This window comes from Coturnix japonica, chromosome 1, assembly GCF_001577835.2.
Source record: "Coturnix japonica isolate 7356 chromosome 1, Coturnix japonica 2.1, whole genome shotgun sequence".
Classification (NCBI taxonomy): Eukaryota; Metazoa; Chordata; class Aves; order Galliformes; family Phasianidae; genus Coturnix; species Coturnix japonica.
The window spans coordinates 14,410,558-14,435,203 of NC_029516.1; the positions used below are offsets into that span (position 1 = coordinate 14,410,558).

At 37.4% G+C, this 24,646-nt stretch overlaps 1 protein-coding gene across 1 annotated transcript in view; it reads right to left on the bottom strand.

Annotated features, from left to right (window-relative positions):
• CERK (ceramide kinase) overlaps nucleotides 1-24,646 on the bottom strand; it is a 41,845-nt gene that overhangs the window by 6,015 nt on the left and 11,184 nt on the right. Inside the window, exons 4-10 of the mRNA XM_015851927.1 lie at nucleotides 23,521-23,646; nucleotides 23,087-23,150; nucleotides 17,900-18,045; nucleotides 10,006-10,080; nucleotides 8,493-8,645; nucleotides 6,899-7,004; nucleotides 3,675-3,745 (exon numbers count right to left, since the gene is read on the bottom strand). Of these exons, the coding sequence (XP_015707413.1) occupies nucleotides 3,675-3,745; nucleotides 6,899-7,004; nucleotides 8,493-8,645; nucleotides 10,006-10,080; nucleotides 17,900-18,045; nucleotides 23,087-23,150; nucleotides 23,521-23,646 (741 nt within the window). The remainder of the gene's footprint in view (nucleotides 1-3,674; nucleotides 3,746-6,898; nucleotides 7,005-8,492; nucleotides 8,646-10,005; nucleotides 10,081-17,899; nucleotides 18,046-23,086; nucleotides 23,151-23,520; nucleotides 23,647-24,646) is intronic.

Genomic DNA, 24,646 nt, shown 5'->3' on the forward strand with positions numbered 1-24,646 from the left:
GATACTACCAGGAGACAGAGGAAATTTCTGGAATGAAAATTGTTTATACTGGCAGCTGCTGCACAGAGATCTAAACTGTATTTTCTCATATAAGGATAAAAATAGATTAGAAAAGGCTTTGCATTTTTACACTGAACATGACTGCCTTCCTTACTACAATAAAAAAGAAAGAAAAGCCATAAAGCAGCCATACCACTATGTTTCACCTCCAAATATAAGCAGGCTCAGATATATTTTTTCCTCTCTGAGAGTGGTCAGGCACAGGAATAGCCTGCCGAAGGAAGTGGTGGAGTCGCCATCCCTGGCAGTGTTCAAGAGGGGTCTGGATAGGGAGCTAGGAGATACGGTTCAATGGTTTTCTGAAGGTATGGCGAAGGGTAGATGGTTGGACTAGATGATTTTGTAGGTTCTTTCCAACCCTGTAATTCTATGATTCTATATCGAATGAAAAACTCCACAGAACTAATGATTTCAGAATAGCCTATGGAGATGCACAGTTTGAGAACCGTACTCCATGAATGAAGTGTCACCGTAGACGATGGAGTTAAAACGAAGGTTCAAACAAACAAGTAAGATTAACTTTGTCCATGAAAGCTTGTTTTGATCATCAATTTGATCATCAAACCACAGCCAGGTAGTTTCTGAGCCCTACTAAATAACAGCAACTTAGAAATCTAATATTATTCAGTTGCTCACCTAGGGGTTAATTTAAAATTAATTATTCAAGGCGCTTCTTTGATGAAATGATAGATATTTCATGTCTTACAATTCCATTATTCTTTACTATCTTCATTCTTACATCTCACTATCTCAGTTGTTACACTTACTTGATAGTCATTACCACCATCGTCTAGGTAAACAGCGGACCTAAATTCTATAATACATTTATTTTCAATTGACCTCTTCAAGGCTTTATACAACAGAAAAAAGAGGAAAAGAGAAAAAAATAACGTAGCTCATCTTTGCTCTTTCAACTTTTCTATCTGCTTGGATGTTTTAATTACTTTTAAAATGTCTTTGAAACTTCTTACCACCCCCTGCCGCCCCTTTTTTAGTACCTAGGAAAATTCAACTCCAGGAAAACTAGACTAGGTTTGTAACACAACAAAAGTCTTGAAGCAAACTAAAAACAACTTCATACTTTTTTTCCATCTAGTCTATCCTCTGTATGTTCTGATAAACAAATCGGTAATAAAAGAAATGCAGCTTTGTTAGATTCAACATTTTTTGCATCATTTGCCAGAGTGGTTTTAGTATCAGTCATGTTTGCTTTACTGCTGATCATTTTTTTATGTGCTTTCAAAAAGGAGATTACAGAGAGAAATCATTTAAATTAGTTTCAAAATGTGTATTTTCAGAGAGAAGAAAGACATACATCAAACTACAGAACGACTTTGTTCAGGCTGCAGGCAAACGATGAGGCTGTTCTGAGATTAAGGCAGCCAAACAGAACATAAGAAACTACTGGAAACATGAGACATTGTGTGACCCAAGAGTAATCAGGGTGAGAAACTGACAAAAGTTACAGACAGCATCACGTAGAACATCTGAGTTCCACAGGCAGTAAAGGGAGTTACTGGAAGGACTGCTTAGAGAGCTGAGGGAGACCACCTTTAGGGGTGGTGTTGTTTCCTGGCTACATCTGGGTGTACACCTGAATGTTAACTACATGGACAATGCTTATCAGTCACCTGTGTCCAGAACTATATAAGGACTTAATTTAAAAGAAAAACAGGCACTCTCTGATATCGAAGCAATAAAATTATAAGAAAAAAAAAAACAACCCAAAAAAGAGAAACCTCTTTAATGATGAAACCTTTTGCTATTTATCTGAGAAGCATTAATAATTTGGTCCTGAATGCATCTAGATGCATTAACTTCTGACATATGCTCACTGTAATAATTAAGTCTCAATAGAGTCTCAATACAGAATACCAGCACAGAATACATTTTTACCTGGTGGAAAAGCACTGTTTAGTAAAAACAAAAGCATGTCACTCTCTAAAGAAGCTTAACTGCTCAGTAACAAGGAAGCTTGGGTATTTCTCACTTCTTACATAACCAACTGCTCTCCTAACCTGTAATTCACAACTTACTTAGAATATCTTTTATACAGTAGGGCAATCATAAACAAGGGAGAAATAAAATGGCACTCATTTCAAATGCCTACTGTGCACACATACTGCCAGTTGCTGAAATCAGCCTAAAGTGCTAGCTCTGAAAATTTACCCAGCACATGCACACAGACTTCTTCACAATACAAACAAATAAGTGATGGTCAATGCAAGCATCCTCCTAAACTCATATGAACTGTACATAAATGAAGTATGCCAATGAAAGAATTAGCCAATACACCTCATGAGTAAAAGCTTACACGAGGTGGTAATTTGAAATCCATCTCTGTGCAAATCAGGAATAGTGAATTGTTCTTTTTCGCTTTCCAGTATTACATGGAGAAGAGAATACAATACACAGCAAACAAAAGCAGACACTGAAATTAAAATTTAGGACAGTGTCCTACAAAATCATTTGCACGTCTTGTGCTAAGCTGACTAAAGCAGTCAGTTGCTCACTAATAAGTATTTCACTTTCTTCAGCCTTCGCTCCTTTGCTGGATCAAAGCTACTAAGAACAAAAATAATGAGCAAGCAAACAAACAAACAATTATTTCCTAACTACAATTATTTCCTCCTCCCAATGAAGTTTTCTTACAGAACAGAATCCTTGTATCACATTTAATTCCTAAGATTCCTAAGAAGATATCACGTAAAGCAATTTATTTTATTTATGCCTGCATTCAGTTATTCAGGCTACCAGTGAGTCTCTATAGTATGATGATACCCTTTCTAAACAAATGAAACTGTGCAAAGTAAATTGTGATTACAAGACAAATAGGTCATAAAGACCAAATGTTGTGTTAAGAAAATAATAGTTTTATGCACTGGGCTTTGCAAGAAAAAAAAGACAAACTGAGACCAGAGGCTAAGCTTCACCAATTGAAGCTCTGTGTTTTCTTTCTGTAAAATCAGAAGTGTATCAATACCAGTGCTTCCTATTAAGAGGCAGTGATTGGACCTAAAGAGATAGGAAGACTGCTGCATAGCATCCAGCATGTAAACAGTTGTTTTAACAAAACAAAGGAAAAGGTATGTCCTTATGAAAGTGTATACATAGGGCCTGGAATAAGAAGAGGATAAATACAACATAATGAGAGAAAGATGAGAAAAATCTCATTTAGATTAGATTTATTGCTCCATTTACTTAGAAATACTTAAATTCGCTAGTGAGGCTATTATTATCATCTGTGTTCACTGTCTCATATTTATTTAACAACTTAATGGGCGGTGACTTGTGTGTGAACAAACACTAAGCTGAACCTTCATCTATTCCAGAAGTTATCTCACTGAACTGTCTATACTGGCTCAGTTTATCAGTTAAATCCTAACTGATAATCCTAACATATCAAATTATGTAAGTAGTTGATACAGTTTCATCAGAATTGTCTGCGGCCTGGGTGGAAGTGATGCTTTAACATGCTTTTCTCTTGTCTTTTTCTAAACTTTAAGGAAAGATCATTCTAGCAACCTGCAGTGATAAACACACTTGAGCTGATACATACAGAAAAACAGTAAATTTCATAATACTACATCATTTTACTTTTTATGATAAATTACCTTCATGTTTGAATCCACACTTCTTGCGTTGTTCTGCCAGTTGTTGCTCACTTTCCTTGCAAACACAACATCTGAAAACAGAAATACTATTCAGTGCTTGAAAACAAAAATATTCCGTTCTGTTCTTCCCCTAATAACAGTAAGAATTTCCCCCTCTATAGGATGGAGCATGGCACCAGCAACCTTGACATGGCATAAATAAATAGTCCCAGAGATCCTACAGGTACTTAAATACGTTGCTAAGGATTATTGGAGGTAAGAAATAACAGCATCACATAGCCCTAAGATCATATAGGTTGAAAGAGACCTCTGGATATGGTTCAGACTTTTGCTCAGAGCAGGCCTGACAGGATAAGGTTATTCAGTATCTTGTGGTCAAGGGTTCAAGATCTGCTAGGACAAAGCCCTCAAGACCTCTGAGCAATGTTTCAATATCCAATGGCAGTAACAATAATAAAAACCACTGACATATTGGAACTAGCCTTTCGTTTCACAAGCCCTGTAAATGGTCTGCCTTCTCTGCTGCAAGGATACACTGCTGACTTGGGTTACAGCCTGTTGTCCCCAGGACCGCCAGGACTTTGTCAGCACAGCTGCTTTCCAAACTTTCAGTGCATGCCCAGTACTGCTGCATGGGACTACTCCACCCCAGGTTCACACTCATCCTCCTGAACTTCACTAGGTTACTATCAACCATTTCTTTAGCCTGCCAAGATCCATCTGAACAGCAATCTTGACATTCAACCTACTAACCACTCCTCCCAACCTGCTACCATCCATAAAACCACTGTCAGTTCACTCTGTACCACCATCCCAGTCTTAATTAAAAGTGCTGCACAGTCCTGGCCCCACTGTTGGTTTCTGAGGCACACCATTAATAATTAGCTATCTACTGGATATAGCAATCAAACCTTCCCATATAGCCTAGCCAGTTTTCCACCTATCTATTTATGCAGTACACACCTCACTGATTTAGTTTCAAGAATACTACAGAAAACATTATCAAAGGCCTTGATAAAACTAAGGTATTTAACACCCACTGTTTCTCTCTCATCCACAGGCAAGGGAGGCATTTTCCCAGCCTTTCCCCTATATTCTGACAGTGAGTTTGCTGCACTACTAAGCAGCAGGTCCACATTTCCTCCCACCTTTTATGATCGACATCCATAAAAAATTGCTTTGTAAGACAATGCTCTTCATATCCCTCACTCATTTCCACCCTACCCACTATGGGTACCCAGTGCTATCCCCGCATGTTGAGCCAATGTGTCTGCGCTCCTCTGAGGTAACACACTCCACCCCTACCTTCTGTTTACTTCTCAGTTACATTTTGGTTTTGGTCAAGAAAGATCTTTGATTATCATGCTGCTCTTTTTTGATGTTTACTCAAGTTTCTGCACATCAAAATGTTCTGTTCATGTACTACACCCTTAAACACCAAGGAACTCTCCTAGACCTCTTTGTCCCCCAGTGTTGCATGGGATCTTGCCAAGATTCCTGAATAATCCGACATCTGTTCTGAAATTCAGGGCTGTAATTCTATACTTTGTCTTGCTTACTTCTCTCAGGATTTTAACCTTCATAATCTCACAGTTACTGCTGCCAGACTACCACCAACTTTCCCATCTTCATTCCCTCCAGCTGTCTAAAGGCGTAGAATGGTTTGGGTCAGAAGGGACTTTAAAGTCCATCCATTTCCAAACCATCTGCTTTGGGCAAGGTTGTCACCCACTAGATAAGACTGCCTAAAGTCCAAAGAGTTCATATGAATACAGTACTCGGTGTAGGTAATCTCACCCTTTCTATGCAATCTCAAGGAGACAGTAGATTTTGCAGTCACACATGGAGTTAAATTCTCATTTCACACAACATACTGCATGTGTTTGTGCTGATGCACTTGAAATAGACACCTAGTCAGGGTGATATGACAGAGGGGAAGCTCTCACTCTCCAGTGTAGTTTCCAGACACTTTCTCAGTACCTACTACAGCCTTCTTTTCTCTTCAAGTTATAGAAAGCCTCAGCATACCTAATCTGACCCTCCTTGGGTCAGTTTGCAAAGATGGCTCCAACTTGCTACAAAATTTGTGTTTTTTAAGAAATACTCTTTAGTCATAAAAAACATCAGTTTTGCAGGTGGTTTCCTCTGCCTCCCGCAGGAAGCAGTCTTTAGTGACTACCATCCGCTTCATTCCTTGCGCTGAAGGACTGGGGCTTTTGCCTCTGGAAAAATAGTTTTAATCTACTGTTAATCTCCTCAGTTGCTAGATAGCTTGCTCACCTCTGCTTTGATGGCAATTCAATGTTTTACCAAAACACACCTCTTACAGATGAGGCCACCACTGCCCCTAAACCCAGCTTCAGGGAGACACATCAGGCATTCTTCCACAGAGACCTGGATGACAGTTTTCTCCGTCTGGAGCATCCCTGGCATCAAGGCACCTGATGCGTCAGAACCGTAACTCCACCTAGTTCCTGGAGACCAAGTACTGTAGCATTTCACAGCACTATTACTGCACAGTCTCAACAAATTCCATGTAGTTTCACAGTTTCTGGCTCCTCTGTACCCTGCTGTTTTGTTAGCTAGATCTCTGTTAGCTGCAATCATGTATCAAGAACCATTAACACTGACACATAACTCGAAGCAAGAGAAAGCAAAGAGAAAAGACAAAAAACCAGACGATTTAGTCAGGCCCCCAGACTGCATAAACACGTGAAGAATATCGCACTACATTTACAGAGGGTAATATTGTACAAAAAAAAAAGACTAAATAGACAGCAGTTCATTAAACGACCTATCCCTGAGACAAGAGGTTGTTGCCATGAGACTGAAACGATTCATAAAATTATTAGTTCAAATTACAGTGTGAACATTTGAGAATTTCTGAGTAATTATTCCCATTTTCGGAAGCTATGAGGCATCCAGAGTTGGCATTTATTAGCATTAACAAAGTATAGCACCCTCAATATCTTTTTAATGGCACACTGCACTGTTATACTTTGTTTAATCTGAAAATGGGGAATGGGAGGACACTAATAAAAATTTTATTACTTTTTTTTTAACTAACCTGACAAAATACAGTATTCCCTTTAATGAGTAAACAAACTCTTTTTAGAGCGCATCTCTTCAGAGCGAGTGTTTTGATAATACAGAGCAACATTGCCGTAACCTCAATTTACACACAGACATTTTCAAACAGTATCCAGAGATAAACAGTAGCCTACCCTGTTCTGCAGCTATCTTTATCTCGTGGAGATCCCAGTGTGTGTTTTGCTGGTTGAAAAGAAATTGTTCCTTCATAGTAATGATGAGAAAGAAAAGTCTTGAAGCCTACATAAAAGAGGTATTAAGCAGTATTAAGCCTTTACAAAGCCACATCGCAAACACCTCTGCTTACATCCTTTGATTGTTGTTCTGTTTCCTTCTCTAAGGACCACAAAAAATAGCTTTTCTCCCCAAGCTCACAGCTTTTTGGGTTCTGATGTTTTAGATTGGAAAAGGATATGTTCTCCTCTCCCCCACAAAGACTTTAACATTTCCATGTGGGGCTCTTACTTTGACTGATGTCTTTAGAAGACAACAGAAAATTTTAGTCATATCATAAATCATAACAGGCAAAATACACTTTCCAGTAGCTTAATATTTGCCCAAATATTACCTACCTGGGCTAAACCACTCAGCTCTGTCCATAAAACTGAAAGAGCAAAACAATTCATTCCATGAGCTGAATGTCCAGAGAAAAGTGCCTCTTTCCAACTAAGAAAGTCAAAATGATTAACACCAAAAAGATATTCCTTTTTGGACAGCTATCACTAGGTGAGACATATCAATGCATTTCTATGAATGATACAGAACAGTACAGTGTTAGCAATTTTACTACTAAAAGAAAAGGATAATCAAATTTTAATTGGGGTTGCTTTTAACATCATTCACAACAGTTCAAAATTATTTGGTTCTTTATAATATCATAAAATATGGAAGTATTAGTTACAACTTAATCTGCTAATTGTGCCATTTGGTCAAATTCAGTACTTTAATAAGCAAACTTTTAATGTTAGCCCTGTTTTACAGAACACAATGCCATAGAATGGCCTGGGCTGCAAGAAACCTTAAAGATCGTTTACTTCCAACCCCTTGCCATGGGCAGGGACACCTCCCACCACAACAGGCTGCCCAGTACCCCATCCAACCTGGCCTTGAATGCCACAAGAGATGCAGTATTCACAATTTCTTCGGGCAACTTGTTTCAGCACCTAAACATCCTCTGAGTCAAAAATTTCCTCCTTATATATAAACTAAGCCTCTCCTCTTTTACTTTAAAACCATTCTTCCTGCTGCCATTAAGAAACCATGCAAAATTTGGTCTCCACCTTGTTTATAAACTCCTTTTAAGCACTGGAAAGCCCCACTGAGGTCTTCCTGGAGCCTTCTCCAGCACAAAGAAGCCCAAATCCCTCAGGCTTTCTTTTCTTGGAAAGGTGCTCCAGTTCTCAGAGCATCCTTGTGGCCCTCTTCTGGACCTGCTCCAACACCTCTGCATCTAGAGTCCCAGGCCTGGATGCAGCACTGCAGGTGGGGCCTCACAAAGAGAAAGCAGAAGGGGACAATCACCTTCTCACCCTGTTAACCACTCCTCTTTCAATGCAGCCCAGGATATGGTTGGCCTTCTGAGGAAACATGATGCAATGTAATTGGCATCATAAGAAATTTAAAATCAAGTTCCTTACATTTACAGAGAATCTTGGTTTAGGGAAGGGGTATCAACTGCTCCAATATGCTTAGACACTGACATAAGAATGTAATAATTATTCAAGTTACCTGAATAGTCGTATCTCATCGGACCCATCCACCGTTTCTTTTCACTGTCTTTCAAAACATCTCCATAAAAACCATAACCCAACAATGATACAGCGTACTTCAAAAATGTGTTGTTATGATGCACAGATGAGACATCTAAAGGCTGACAGTCACCTACAAAGGTAAGTGCAAAGTGTTAAGTCTTCTTTTGTTTCAATGTGCAAATGTGATAATAGCTTTAATGTTACAGACTTCTTAAATATAAGAAATGTGAAACCTATATTTATACACATTGCATACACGTATACACAAGGATAGACAATTTTTATGCTTACAGAAGAAGAAAATATTTTTGAAGAACTAATTTCTTCCAGTATTTAAAAAACACTAAGTACTAAGTGAAAAGAATAGCCAGAATGCTAGAAGTATATAAAGTATATAAAGAAGAATGTACACTCATGCTATGTAGGGTTGGGAGAGTATGTCATACAAGAGGTCAAAGCAGCATCTGTACATCTACTGAATGCTAAATCTTGTACTTCATAGTAACAAGAGGACTCTGATTTCTATGTAGCAGAGGCTTTGGGAGTGGTTTGATGTGGTTTTCTTTTGCCTTGTATTTTATTTATTTTAAAAAGTCTGAATGCATGCTGTTTAACTTCATGCTCACTGGCCCTCATCCTTTCAGCACAGATCATAATATCTTTTTACATAACTGAGAAACACATAAAAATTTAAATACCTATATTTATATGCCCATTTAATAGTCCAGTTAAAATACTGTAATATACTAAGTACTTATTAGAAACAGCTCTTTAATCCTACTCCTGTGGGGCTAAAATCCAGAAGTGCTGAACAGTTTTAACCATAAGAAAGCAGAGAAGCACATGTGTTTGTCTTTGCAACAACAGCTCCTAAGATTTCAACTGTTATGCATTCAGTAAGCAGGTGAAGTAACGATCATCCAGAAATCCTATCCTTATGCTTATACAACATGGATATAACTGAAGACAATCTTGTACTATTTTTCAAATGAAGTATAAAGAACTACATGACTATGATTCTTCAGTATGTGGCAGATAGGACTGAGATCACTAGTCACAATATATCTTCACCTCCTATAATCCCAACACAATTCAGGGACTCTATTACTTGAGGACTTTGAGAGTGGCAATGTCAGTATTCCCCGCTTACTGATGGTAACATATCAAACAAGCATTTACAGACAAATAGTTGTCTTCCTCCCTGCTTCCTTCTCAAATATATGATTTTCAGATTGCAAAATGGCAATTATCAGCTAATTCCAGACAAACAGAAGTCACACTTGAAACCTGGCATGAAAGCATTAAATTGCACAAGATTACTTATACAAAAAACATTCTCTAAAATGTACATGCTACTTGCAATAGCTTTCTTTAAGAGTGAATTATCATCCAACAATTTACACTGTTTATTCTGTTTTTCTGCTATTTTAATATCATGCCAGAGAGCATGATTATATTTTCACAGCAAACAGTGAACTGTGACCACTCACCTATAATAATATGGAGAGCTGATGTTACTGGATCAGAAATGCCAACAGTTGAATAGCATACGCAATCTGTTGAGCCTGAAAAATGAAGACCAAGAGATTAGTTTATACCTTTTCAAAGCAAGTACTATCGGTACAGTCCTTCAAAGAAAAGCTTCATGTTATTGCAGCCTGCCCCTTTGTATTTTATGGAACAAAGTAAATACAAAAATACAGATACAAAAATTATGATTTATATTGGAACAGTAACCTTCTTCTTGCAGAAAACAGAACCTATTTGCTCTTGTACAAAAGCCTTCCAGTATGTATGAAAGTAACGTATAGTAGATAGTGAAGGAAAATCAGAAGATTATGGATGTTGTTACAGCTCTTGCATTAGTTACGGGAGGTGAAGAAGGCATACGCAGATATCAAGAAGAGATACCAGTTTCCTACTTCCTGGGGGAGTGCTCTAGGTCCCAGGCTGTCAGCATCCCCTCCCTCCTCCAGTGCATCTTACAAACACAAACTCGTGTGTTGTTTGATTATTTGAAAGTTAATAACCATGTGCTTTCAGGAGTTGGTTTACTGATAGGAGAGCAAACTAGACAGAGACATGCCGTTACAGTCTTCAGCAAAATACCTAAAGGCACAAGAAGATAAAGTTTACGTTTTACCTGCATTCTGTTTTTTCTAACTACTTCAGGCCACTCCTCGCTCAGTATGCCCACTCAGTATTATTAGCTGCCATTTAGAGCCAGACAACAGTCCCTTGTGCCCTATAAGAACCATCTAAGAGCCTACTGGAGAGTTCTATATTCTATTCTGTAGCAGGCACTTCAAATTCAGTGTCAGATGTACCAATGCACATAATTTGTTATAGCACCTGACTCTAGATCTATCACGTTGTTTCTCTATAGTTTTTCCTCAGATTAAATTCCCTGAAAAGGAAGGTTGGGAACATGAAAACAAAAACTTGCTTTGTCCACATATCTAATATTAGATTTGCTACTGATTTACAACACACAGGCCAGACAGAGAGCACTTAAATTCTAAATTGAAGTATAATGGAAAATTAGAAATGGAAGAATGACCAATCACTATTTAAAATCCACCTTTTGTTCCTTCTCACTTTGAAAGCAATCAGAACATGTACCATTATGAACAGGAACATCAAAAAAATCCTACCCCTGACTCATTTCTCAGTTAATGGACATCATTTCCCCTATCACTTAAGTGCATGGAAGAAGCTTCTACCATACAAACAATAGGCAGAAGGCAGCCACTGTGAGCAAGGAGCAGCTCCAGGAGCCAGTTAGAGAGCAGAAGTGCAGAACAAAAGAAGCACTGTCATTAAGATCTCTCTCCTCAAAGACTGAAGTTCGCAATGCTACAAGCATATGCAGTTGAACAGGAAACAACTCAAATTTCTTTCAATATCACGTTAGACAAGGTACACAGAAAATGTTACTTGTGCCTCACATTGTCATCTCTACTCATTAATTCCACTTCAGCAAGAAAAAACCCTCTCATTACTTTTTAAAAGATACAAACAGCCACTAGAAGATATGACCTGTTTTTATTCTGCTAAATGTACAAGCCTAGTGCTTCGAATCACAGAATTGCACAGGTTGGAAAAGACCTTTAAGATCATCAAATCCAACCACAACCTAACCATACTTATCCAGCCCTTCAACTTTCTTCAAGCTGAGTCTGTATTCTGCTATGAGGATTACATTGGCACTTTTTACCATCAGAAGGGCCATAGGAAATAAGACATCAGCAAAATACTGTCAGCTGCAACACAAGACTGACAGGCTCCACTGACTGCAGTGATTAGGCACCCCCTGATTATAACATGAACTTAGTTGTCCAGCGAACATGCAGACAGCCAAGCATAATAATCAAAATCTGAGAATCAATTTCACTTTGAAACTTCTCCTAAGGAGATTAACCCTGTTACCCAAACAACAGAAGCTACCAGTGCTGAAGTGCTGCAGACGACTCAGCTTGGCTTCCAACTGCTCCTGTAGTACTCTAGACATCAGGGCACCACACCACAGTAGCTAGGCAGCTGAATCCCAGACTAAATACCTGAAGTCTCTTAGCTAAAGGACATTCTCATTCCAAACATATTAATACTTAGAACCTACTGAGAATAGTGTGTAGAGGGCAGAACAACTCTTTGGCCTTAGCTTAGCTGGTCCATGACAAAATAGGTCAAATTGCTTTGAATCTTTACCACATACCATGCATGTCTCATTAACCCATTTTCCCCAGTTTGATTAGGGGAGTTCATATAGCCACACTACTGCTATATAGGCAAATTCTATGTTCTATCCCTCTATAATTTTTTAAAAAATTATTAATGATATAAAAATGAATCAAATTAACTTTTAATAAACTGTAAGAAGTGATTAATATATATTTATTTAGTTAAGACAGCTTGTAAATTATACTCTCCATAAAGCATTTTTGGCAAAGCAGAGAAAGTAAGGATCTGCAGTACAGAAAATGCAGTAAAGTTAAATAACCAAATCTATAAACAGACAGCACCTCTCCACTGTGTATGCATGAAAATATTGTGCAACAGCTGTGAGTAGACAAACTGTCCAGACAGGCGAATCAAAAATGGCTTGGGTTGGAAGGGACCTCAGGGATCATGAATCTCCAACCCCCCTGCCACAGGCAGGGCCACCAGCCGTCACATTTAATACTAGACCAGGCTGCCCAGGCCCCATCCAACCCGGCCTTGATCTGGGGCACCCACAGTTTCTGTGGGCAGCCCATTCCAGCACTTCACCACTCTCATAGAACTTCCCCCAACACCCAACACAAACCTTCCCTTGTTCACGGTGCTCAGATACCACCTAACAAGCTTTAGATCAGTCAAAGAGCTACCACAGTGATGAGTAAAAGCATGGCATTCTTACTCATTATACAAAAGAACTCATGCCATAACATTCTATGGATAAAAATCAACAATTAACCACTAAAATAAATGAGAGAAAACCTAAGTGTTCAAACTAATCTTTTGAAAAATGATAAAGACTACTAATTTACCACTAATTTTCTCAAGACAAAACACATAGTTGGGGCTATGACTATTCATTTTTCCACTTTCCTTGACAGAAATGATAACAAATCCCAAAGAACTGGAAGACTGACTGCAGTACTAAACTAAGCAGATGACAGAAGTGAGATGTCGACCCTGGGATAAGTAATGAATTTAATAACAAAATAGAAACACTCAGTGCTTGTTAACATTGCTTGTTAACATTGCTTCATGTAAGATGCCCAACAATCTGGTCATGAGGAAGGCACTAATACAGCATTTGCAGGATTCTCAAAGAAAAATGAGCATGGTAACAGTATCTTGAACTGCAAACAAGTAGATTAACAACTGTGGTGTGATTCCTGCAAGTTTTTATTATTTTTGTAAATACAGATATATTTTTAAAGTCAGCCTAATAATAAAATCTTAAGTGAATCACTTTAATGGCAGAGTAGCTGCATATTCCTGCTTGAGAGGCTTGGTGTTTTGAAATACCCAAAGGTGGCTTTTCTGACAAGGACCTGACATGATCAAAAGTAAGCAGACAAAGTTACTGCTGCTGGGAGCCATGAATGATTTGGGCATCAAGAAACCAAGAAATCAGTTTCACATCTCCGGGTTGACAGGCTGGCTTAAAGAGAAACATCTACAGAGAATGTTGTCTGTTTTATTTTTGGTAGATAATCACTTCAGCAGAAGTTAAGTACCACAGCACAACAAAAATAACAATAATGGCAAATTTAAAAGATGAAGATAATCTCGCCTGACTTGTCCTCACAGTGGACCCAGCATGTTCAATGTAGCATTTAGCTCTGTCATTTCCACAAGTATAACTGATTTGGAATTAAAAAGGTGCAACATGAAACACTGGACTTCAGCTTCCAAATTGAATGTATTCAACCCTGAAATGAGTTGCTAACTAAACTGCAAAGATCATTAAATATTACAAACATTATAACAGGGAAGGCTGTGGATACACTGGAAATCTTTAAAAAAATGTTACAGCCTGGCAGGCAGTGGTGTAGGGATCCAGTCACACCCGATGATTTCATTTCTATCTCCTTTAGGAACTTGTGAATGAATCCATTTTTTCATGTAAGAAGCCTTTTTAGCAGTGTTTAGCATTACTTTCCACAGTTACACATCAATATGCTGATTACATTCAGCATATACACTTCAATCCTAGACATTAGGTCATCAGTTTGACTGAAGCAAAAAGAAGGAACTGGATATGCTAGAAGCCTATTGTGACAGCAATTAACACTTTGTTTCTGCATGTTACACAATCCTCCCTAACACTTGGAAGATTTGTCCTCTGTTCCCAGGGTAGGCCATCAGCTTCCATAAGGAGTAAAACTGCATTAATATCATGCCATAGCACAGAGTGCAGCAAGATTTTTTTTACCTGCTGAGATGACAAGGGCATTTAATCTGATCACTTCTCTTTTACTAGAGGAGCTTCCAACCGCAGTTGATGGCTTTGTCTCCTTCTATGCCAGGTTTAGTTAAAATATATATATGAAATATATATATATATGAATTACTCTGGCTTACTCTAGAGCGTATAATTTTAGCAGTAAAACATCTGGACAAAATCTCAATGTCACATTTAAAATATAAAAGGTTCTCTCTGGTTTTAAGTTTTACATAGGCATACTATCAATCACCCTGGATACAGTGAAAAAGCACAGCTGAATTTGCTTTAAGGCTAGCTGGCACTAGCAGGAAATAGTAACTAAAGAGAAGTTTCTGTAGGTGCTCTGCCTTTTAGTTACCACACTACAGTGTGGAACTGTCTGGTTGCTACAACTTCTGAGCACTTCCAACAGGAAATACAGTCAACCGGCAGATCTAAAGAATGGCTGCAACTAATACAGAAATTCTGAAGTTAAGAAAGCTATCTGAATAGGAGCCTTCATTCATCTAAATTAAAATACAAGTTATTTCATAAAAACATGCAAGAAAATATATAACATCTTTATTTTTTTCTTAAACAAAAGGCGCATAAAGGAGTTGGAACAATCTACTGCCAGCAACCCTAGAAGAGCCAAGCAAAGGCTCTCTTCAGAAATAAATGCCTCACAAGAGCTATTAAATTTTAAGAAGACAATGGAGAATGGGATTCTGCCTGCAAAATAAAGCTAATTCCTCAAAAAAACATCAGAGAGATTTTGCATTAAAACACTTTAACATTTGTTTCATTTGTAGTTTCAAACCTTCAATTAATCGACAGTCTCTGAGCAAAGATCAAGTGTGCTGAATTGAGCGCTATTTTCAATACAGGCAGCCTTCACACAACAAAAGCACAGCACTGTGCCATGTTAATACAGCAGCACCACTGAGATGCTGTCACCTTACCCCAGGCTCCTGTCAACACTGAATAAACTACACAAAATAAACTAGACTTTAGAACTTAATCTCTGGGTAACGTTCGTCTTCAATATCCACTGACACGTTCTTAAGGTTTAAAGAAAATGTTGTAATGAGCTGAAAAAGCACTATGGATGAAGCTTTCCTCTATGATTTGCACTGCATTACTGCTTTTCACCTTTTATTTTAGGGCTGTCAGTTTAGCTAAAAAATAACCACAAAAACAAACAAACAAACCAAACAAAAAACCACAGATGAAATACAACTACTTCTATTTGAGGATTTAATTTATCTGGGAACAAACTCTACTTTCTTAGGGAACTAAAAGATCTGCTGGAGTAAATACATGCTCAGGACTGCATCACATCAAGTAAAGCACACTGCCTCCCAACAGTCTCATAGGCGGCACCAAAGACAGCTTCACCAGAAGCTGGAAAAAGAAGAAATCATGCTGCCTTCCCAAGCACACCGCAATGCACAGCCTTGATTATTTCATAATACACAATTTCAGGTCTCTATGATAGCAATGTATGCTAAAAAAGGGTTAAGATTTACTCAGTGAGCTTGATAAACAGACCAAATTCATATTCCTGTAACAATTTTCTCATATTTTCATTAATGAAGCATTTTAAATATTGCACAAGATACAAACAGATCAAGACATGAATTATCTTCAGTGCTTCTAAAATCCCAAAAACCTGATTATCAGAACTTCAGGCTCCCACTATATACACCACTATAAAGAATAACGACTTGAAAATGTTTGAGCCTTAGTACTGATTGCACGGCTGTACCTCTGGTTAGCTCAGGAAAACAGCATGTAGCGTACGTTTGAACAGTAAAAAGCTGCAACACAGGACAATATCGACAGAAGCACTAAAGCACAGAAGAGAGGATAACTTGATACATGTTAGCAATACTAAAGCCCCAGTGAAGCTCATACTTTTCAGTTGCAATTGGAAAAAAAAACATCAAAAAAACATTTTAAAAGCAAGGTTAATATTTCAGTTTTATGATGCTCCTAGTTTGTTTCCTTTTCCTATGGGCAAAGAAATAGCTTTCAACAATGATGTTCTCTTTTTTCTAAACGCCTACTTATTGTCACTACTATCACCAAGAACCAAATTTTTCTGAAACCAGATCATGTAAGCAAAAGCTCTTATCTAATAAACAAAACTGAGTAAGGGAAACGAAGGGTGGAACACTTCTCATTCTACTGTTTTAATTTACATCTGATTTTAATACTAAGCTTCAACAAATAAGATCAGAGTATGCCTATATATAGTAAATCCCACACAGAACTTCTAACATATTTGCTAAAAACAGGAATGAAAAAATATAAAGCAATAGCAATATTCACATTACAACCTGCAGGTAACTGATCCTTACTGTATGGCTAATATAAGTTAAACTTCTTTCAAGCAACAATTCAGACATTCAGGTTTAGATGCATTCTTCACAAAGATATAAGGCACATAAACGAGTCACCTAATGCCTGAGGGTAGAAATATTCTATTTCACCTGATGTACTTTTATCGCTGATGTTAAATTTTGTCATAAAGTCCGTGTTTTAGTTCTAGCCAGACACTCGTAACATTTATTTCACATCTCAGTTCTTTAATTCAGATCTCAAGTGTCTGGCAAGGAAAAGAGAACAGCATATCAGTGGCACTGAAAAGCGCACTTGTCTTTTCATACAGTCCTTGAAACTGCAGATGCCACTGAACAGCTGCAAGAATTAATATAATTTTGGGCGGCACTGTCATGCAAGTGGCCTTCTGAAGGTATCCTGCAAATTGGAGGAGTGAGACAATGTATGGGTCACTCCACTTAGATTCATCCAAAAAGTTACTGTGATCAATGAAGAAGTTATCAAAAAAGGGGAATAATGACAGTTTTCACAAATGCCTTTCAATGACAGCAGTCAGGATTGCCTGAAAACGTGGTTGAATTGGGAAGTTACAGCACCTTGCTTCTCTAAAAGAGTAGCCAGAGCAGAAAGTGCAACCCTGCCTGGATCCCGGGGACTGTTCCTCAGCTACAGTAGGTGATGCGTTCTGTGGTAACAACCAAGGTAAAGAAGAAAAAAGAACAACATAAAACCCCGCTAGATTCAAACTGCTGTCAGAACACCAGGAGGCTCTCACTGCAATTCTAATTAAGCTTGTGGAGCATATGGAACTGGAAAACCATGTTTTTTTCCTCCAGGTAAGTTTCTGATCAATAAAGTCAACTCATTAACATGTTCAGATTAGCAAAAGCATTACTATCAACATCTTATCTAGTATTAACATAAAATAAGACAAATTAAAAGAGCAAGGAAAAAACAATAAATTTCTCCAGAACTACACATTTAAGACTTCATTTTGGTGCTGTTATGTAATACCATTGTTTGTTTCTCAAGCTTAGTTCTAATTTTGAGATGTTATGAATAAGAAAAAAAAAATTCAATTAGAAATCAAAGAAGTAATCTGAAAGTTAACCCCTTCTTACCAGCAGGAATTATGCCAATCCTTATATTGCACTGGGCTAACGGTGCTTTGGGATTATTTTGGTCTATGCCAGAGTCCTTCTGCATTCTTCCAATGAGACCATGCATCACTTCACTGAACATGCCGTCCCCACCAACACAAACAACACTGCCAGGAAACACAAATTAGAATGCACACTAACAGTCAATAAACAGCACGGCAAATGTTCTACTTAGGGCATGCAATGCACATCGAAATAGCTGTCTTCTCCTCATCCGCTTCTACAGACTATAATAGCTCACAGTCAACTCTGCATTAAACAAAAAGCAGAAAAAAAAATTCAAGCTACACAACTACAAATGCACCTGGACAGCTCTGTAAAGTTTGAAAAATGGCAAAATGCAACCTAAAAAACCCTCTCTGTCCTCTGTTGCTGTATGCATACAGAGGGATATCAGTGGAAAATAACCGTACAAAGAAAACACTTAACAAGACTGTCCACATAGCTTCTGAAGTAAGCAAAATGGCAATTAGGTACCTTTACAAAAAAGGAAAGGTAAGTTGGTATTTGTAGATGCAGACAGAAGTGACTCGACACTGCACATTTAATAGGGATACACATTACATGAAGGTCAGAAACAGAAAAGCACATGCTTGCATGCTCTTTTGACCATGCTACTAGCCCAGACAGAGAAAAGTCATGTATGTCTAAATAACCACTCATAACAAAGCAAAGTTTTAAATGTCACCAGAAGCAAAACTTTGATTTTTAATTAATTCAAGTCAGAGCTGGTGCAGCAGCTACAGAGATCCTCAGTGTGTTAAAGCTCAGAGCAGTTCACACCCAAGCAAATACTAGGAAGTAAAAAACTATTTTACAGCAGTATATATTTCATGCACAATAATAAAACGCACACTCTGGTTTAAGAATGTTTATGATTTTGGAGTTCAAGAGACAGCAATTCAAATACACTTTGAATGGAGATGTGACAAATTGAAACTTACGCATATATGATTCGGAACATTTACTGTTTTCCACAGCAATCATTCCCAATGCAAAAACTAACACTTACTCTTCCACATAGTCAGCAGCAGATATTGCAGAGTGAGCACATATCCCACTGGACAAGTTAGCTGATTTAGTATTTAAGAGCTGATGATTTAGATTTACTTATTACTGTTTATTCAGCATAAGGGAATTCTGAGAAACCAGTCATTTTTTATTCCACAAATGGAGAAGACAGTCTTATAAAACACAGTCCAACTCTAAGTCAAGACCTAAGAGACTGACAGAAGGGAGAAAAGAGTTTTGTTTCTCACTTTCGTAATGAATTTATCTTTTCAAAGCTTAGCTACTTTACTTCTCAGCTTCAGAAACCTGTCTCATCTTTCTGAGTAGCCTCTAAGAGGCAAAAATTTCCACATCAGTTTAAGGTCTATGCTGTGCTAATAAGTGTTCTTTACGTAACAAACAGTATATGCAGACTCAGTGATGAATAATATGAACTTGTATTCCTACTGAGGGTAAATATTGACAGTTGAAAAATAAAATAAAAAAAAAATCACTTACACAAAATTAGCACAATCAAACTCATTGCAAACATCAGATCATCAACGTGTGAGACACGTGTATGAAGGTACCTAGTGCAGGACTACTCTAAGAGAGACCTTCCTACCTTCCTAGAGTGCTTCTTCCATTTTGAATTTCTTTTTCTATTGGACTAGCATTTCACTTGTTAAGATATCAGTCAACTATAAGGGCTGATCTAAAATTAATGTTTCCTATTTTGCTAGGCTGGCCTGTGACCTCAGAGGCAGATGTTGATGGTACGGCAATAGGGTTTGAACCTCCCCCCAGTATTCCATTACACTTTGTTGCTGTGTGACAAAAGGCAGCAGTGGAGCAGTCTCACAGAACGGTGTCTGACACACAAGTGCATATGAAGCAAAGGTGTGTCACTGAATTCCTCTGTGTGGAAAAAATGACTCCAACTGACATTCATCTTCGCTTGCCAAACATATGTGGAGAACAAACATTGGACGTTGGCACAGTGAGTGGAGTGATATGTTTCAGCAGTGAAACACTAGCCACACTAGGGACAGTCCTAAAACATTTATTTTCATTTGTATGCAGGCATTACTGGTGAAAACAGATAATGGTGACTGCATTGAAAAACAATGTTTTGTAGCTAATAATGTTAGCATGCTTTATGTAGCTGTTTTAGTTCCCATGGAAAGAAATAGGAGGCATTACTTTCAGAGTGACCCACGTAGCAACACTAAAGGACCTGAAGATGAGGTCCATGAGATGAATGAGTCTTAAATGATCTATCATCCCCCTTCCAATTTCAACCACTCTGTGAACTAACTCAAAAACTAGAAAAAAAATGAAACAATTTTGTATAGGCTTGTTCCACTATCATCCTTACCCATATCAGATTAATTCTAAACACAGTCATTATTCGCACAGTACTACAGCATGCTGTAGTCATTCTACATAGCAGTCTCCAAGAACCTGTACTGTGTTAATGCATGCATGGTACTTTAAGTAACCATCTTCAAGAGGAAGCCACTCTACCACTGAGCTATTAGAATAGTACACTCAGCACAGAAAATCTGTATCAGGAGACATGGGAAGAGCAAACAGAAAACACATATAAAAGGTTTAAACAATATGCCTGAAGCATAGATGCTCAGAAGGCAAGGAAGCAATTATCATTAGGAATCTTCACTGAGTCCCAAGAAATTCAAGCATATCTTTCCCAAATAGAGAATCTGGAAGAGATGAAGAATCTCATCACTCAACGAAGGAATAATCACTTAACAGAAGTGATCTGTGGGGACAGGTGAACAACCATTGGATATAGGAATCCAACAAGCCTTTTCCTGCATTTGAAAAGAGTCAATTGAAGATAAAACCCATCATGCAAACGTGTGTTTTATTTATTTTTTTATTTTCCAGTTAATCACATGATCTGCTGTTTAAAAAGTAGCATGATAGAAGAACAGCTTCCTAACATCATTGTTCACCACAGAAACACCCCTGTGCATGATGACCAAAAGTCAGGCTTAGAATACAGCTGGCGGTTCCCAGGCTGCCACTGAGGTCTAATCTGGGCATGGAAGAGTCAAAAGATTGTAAAAACACGCACTGCTCCGGCCAATTTTTTTAATCTCAGTCACATTAAAGAAAGCAAAAGCAATCCCCACCAAAACAAGATCTAAACTGGAACAACCAGAGAGATTCAGAAATTCTTTAAGAAAAAGTATACACTAGGCATTGCTTGAATGTGTGAAAAAAATGTTTCAAGTACCACTACAATCAGTGACACCTGCTGTAAAAACAAGTTGCTAGGAAGAGATTCTATCACATTCTAGAAGCTAACTTTAGAACAGGGAAAGCTCATCCTCCTTTTAATTTTGCTACATAGCCCAATATGGTAGAAACACTTCTGTCTGGAGCTACATGCCTCAACGTCATACTCATAAGCTTCAGACTACTGCTCTTATTCCTAAACTTCTTAGAAAATGCAACTATTGCAGTTCAATACAGATATAGTGCATAGTAAGATTCAGCAGCTCTTGTTATGTAAGTTTCTGCTTGTTTGTTTCTAGTGTAGAGAGTTAACAGTCCTTTTAAAGAGGCAAGGATTCCCTCTGCTTGTCTTCGCACTTGAAATTACAACATCGCCTATCGCCTTCCTCCTTTCCTTAGAAGTCTCAAAATTTGTTTAATAATTTATTTTCATGTACTTCCTAAAACTATTCACCTTGATTTTTCTGGTGAAATATTAAATGGCCTTAATGAGAATGTAAACATGGACAACTAGCAACAACGCATATAGTTTACATTAATAGTAATTTACATCAACATAAAGTGTTAGAACTTTCATGCTAAACTACTTCTCAATACATAACCTTTATAGATTTAGTCTAGTAAAGACTATAACACTGCAGTAGAGATGGAGTCCCCTTTAAACTAACAAGACCAGTTATAGATTCTAGAATCTCACATGAGAGTAGATAATTTAGATAGCTGCTGAAAAACCCTGCAAGACAGAACGATTACCATTTTGGGAACCTCTTCTTACAATAACCAATTCTTGACATTGACTGGCTTAATTTTCTTCCCAATTCTGTACTGGAATTGCATCAACCTTCAGTACTACATATACTTAAGCCAGATGAAAAGTTACCATTTTAAACTATTTTTTTCTAAGGTACTTTCTCTGAATGTTTGCAATATTAAGGAAAGTGTTAGTATGGGGAAAAAAAAAAAAAAAACAAAAAAAAAACCCCAAAACCACAAAAGAACACTTCATTTTAAAGCAGGTCCAGAAACTTGCTTTGAAGTCAAGGAATTCAATTTGTGAATTTAGCTTTAACTCTAACAATTTGCCAACATCATATATTTCCTTGATTTACACCATGCATGCAGATTTGCAAGAATACTCTGAAGAGATAAGAGATATTTTATTTTTGTAATTTACCAGCTAAAAGCACCTGCCTCCAAGCATAGGAAGACATAACTTTAAAATACTGTAGATATGAGCTCATTTACATAGGTTCTGCATACCTATTTTTATTATTTTATCTCTATATAACTAATTTCATGTCATGAAACAGAACTGAAATGACTAGTTTATTTACTAAAATATTTTGCTTCTACAGCAGACATAACAGCATGCAATTTTACTGTTAAGCTTGGTCTTCTTCTAAACCAGTAACTTCACAAACAGAACAAAAGCAGGTGAAAAATATAAAGCTAAATAACCTGACAGTTATTTGCACTTGGCAAGAGTGGTTTTACACATAGTCAAGATGCCACTAAAGCAATTTTTTGGACTCATGTATGTGTCAAAGGTATCTATAATACAAAATACTTCATGATACCTTCCAGGCTGCCACAGAATGCTCAGTTTCTGGATCAGCGAAAGTAATCTTACAATGATCTGCACAACAGCCTCATGCAAACACAATTGATTTGAGTGAAATATAATGATGTGTTGAACACGCTAACTGAAACGGTGCAGTTTTCCTTTGATACTCCTAAATGTGCACATCCTACTGTGAAAAGAACACATCCTGAATCTTTGATCTGCAGCAAAAAATGCATAATCAATTAATGCTATTTTGAGTTAGAGATGAGAACACATATTACAGAATATATCAGCTCACTAAAAAAAAATAAGCAAATCAAGTTACTTACCCATCATATTTACTAATATTAACTTCAAATAAGTTGTCCTTAGCATGGTTAGCATGTTCAGTTACTATGAAGAAATGAAAAAATATACACTTAAAAATTAATGTCATAAAATATTGTTATAAAAAGGTATATGCATTTGTTAAGATTGTTATTAATTTATTAATAAGGATAACTATTGCCAGTATGACCATAAAAATCAACTTGCCCATAAGCCATGCTTCAAAGAATTTTATGCCGAGGAAAGAATTGATAAAACAGGGTAAATGTAAAAAACATTTCACTAAAAACTGTGTAAGTGAACAATTGCTTTTAAACAGTAAAACTAAAAAAGTATTTAATAAATGGAGAGATTCAGTAGTACCAAATTAAGCTACACAGAGATGCTTTAAAATCTATACACTGTTTATTAAGGTATTAAAACATTCTTTACTCACCAACAACATCAGCAGAAATAGAAGCCAAACTGAAGAGTGGAGCAACTTTCTGTTCATAAATCCTCTTCCCTTGTCGTTTTCCTCCATATGGATTAATATACACAAGCAACTGCTTTGGTCTACACTCTAGTATAGAACACAATTATCTGTTAGAACATTTGTACTTCCTTAGACAATGTTCTAAACTTTTATTTTTAACAAGTATTAGATCAATACACTTACATAATAAATCCAGCTAAATAAAGCTAGACTGTTTGGATGGTTTAAAGTTACTAAAGGCTCAAAGCACTATCTTTACTGAGAATATCACCTTTTCTGAAAGTTACTAATAGAAAAAACATTTTTACTCAGACGGAGATAACTGACCAGGCCATACATCTCACTGATCCAATTAGTAAGTGCACAAAATCCATTTCTCAAATGACTTTATTGGAAGACAGGCCCCACATGGAACACATGCAAAAGAAAATCATTAGTAAGAAGAATGCATTCAACACCTGTGCAAACAAACATTTTTTGTTGAAGATCTATTTCTGGACTCTGAAGCTTAAGTCCTCACCTGAATCACATTTTAGGTGTACCTGTCTCTCTCCAGTCTCTTCTCTGACTTTCAAATGGAACTCAGACCTATGTTGTAGGTATCTTTTCTCCAGACCTGCCTCCAACCCACCTCCTGCTGCTCCTGTCTGGCCCCCTGGATGGACAGCATCACTTTGTGTTGTCCAGGCTGTAGATGGGACCTGTTGCTATCCTTCATCCTGCTCAGACACAGCTGAGACTGTACCACTGTTATTCCTGGCTTGTCTTCTGTTGTGGAGTTGTTTCCTTCTTACTAATTCCTGACAGGTATTGAGGTGCCTCTGACACAGATAAGTCCTACTAAACTGCACTCAGCCTTCCAAAAAGTAAATGTCCAAAAGTTTCAGAAATTATTACTCAGAACTCTTTCTACAAATGTTAAGTCAATCGTTCTGAAAGTAATGCTTCCTGTTTGTTTATTATAACAAAGAGAACAATAACACTATTTGATAGAGGAAATTTTCAGCTACAGAACACTGTTTCTCAATGCAGTAACCACCATTTGCTATGCATTCTCATCAGTGACAAACAAGAGTCTGTACGTCAC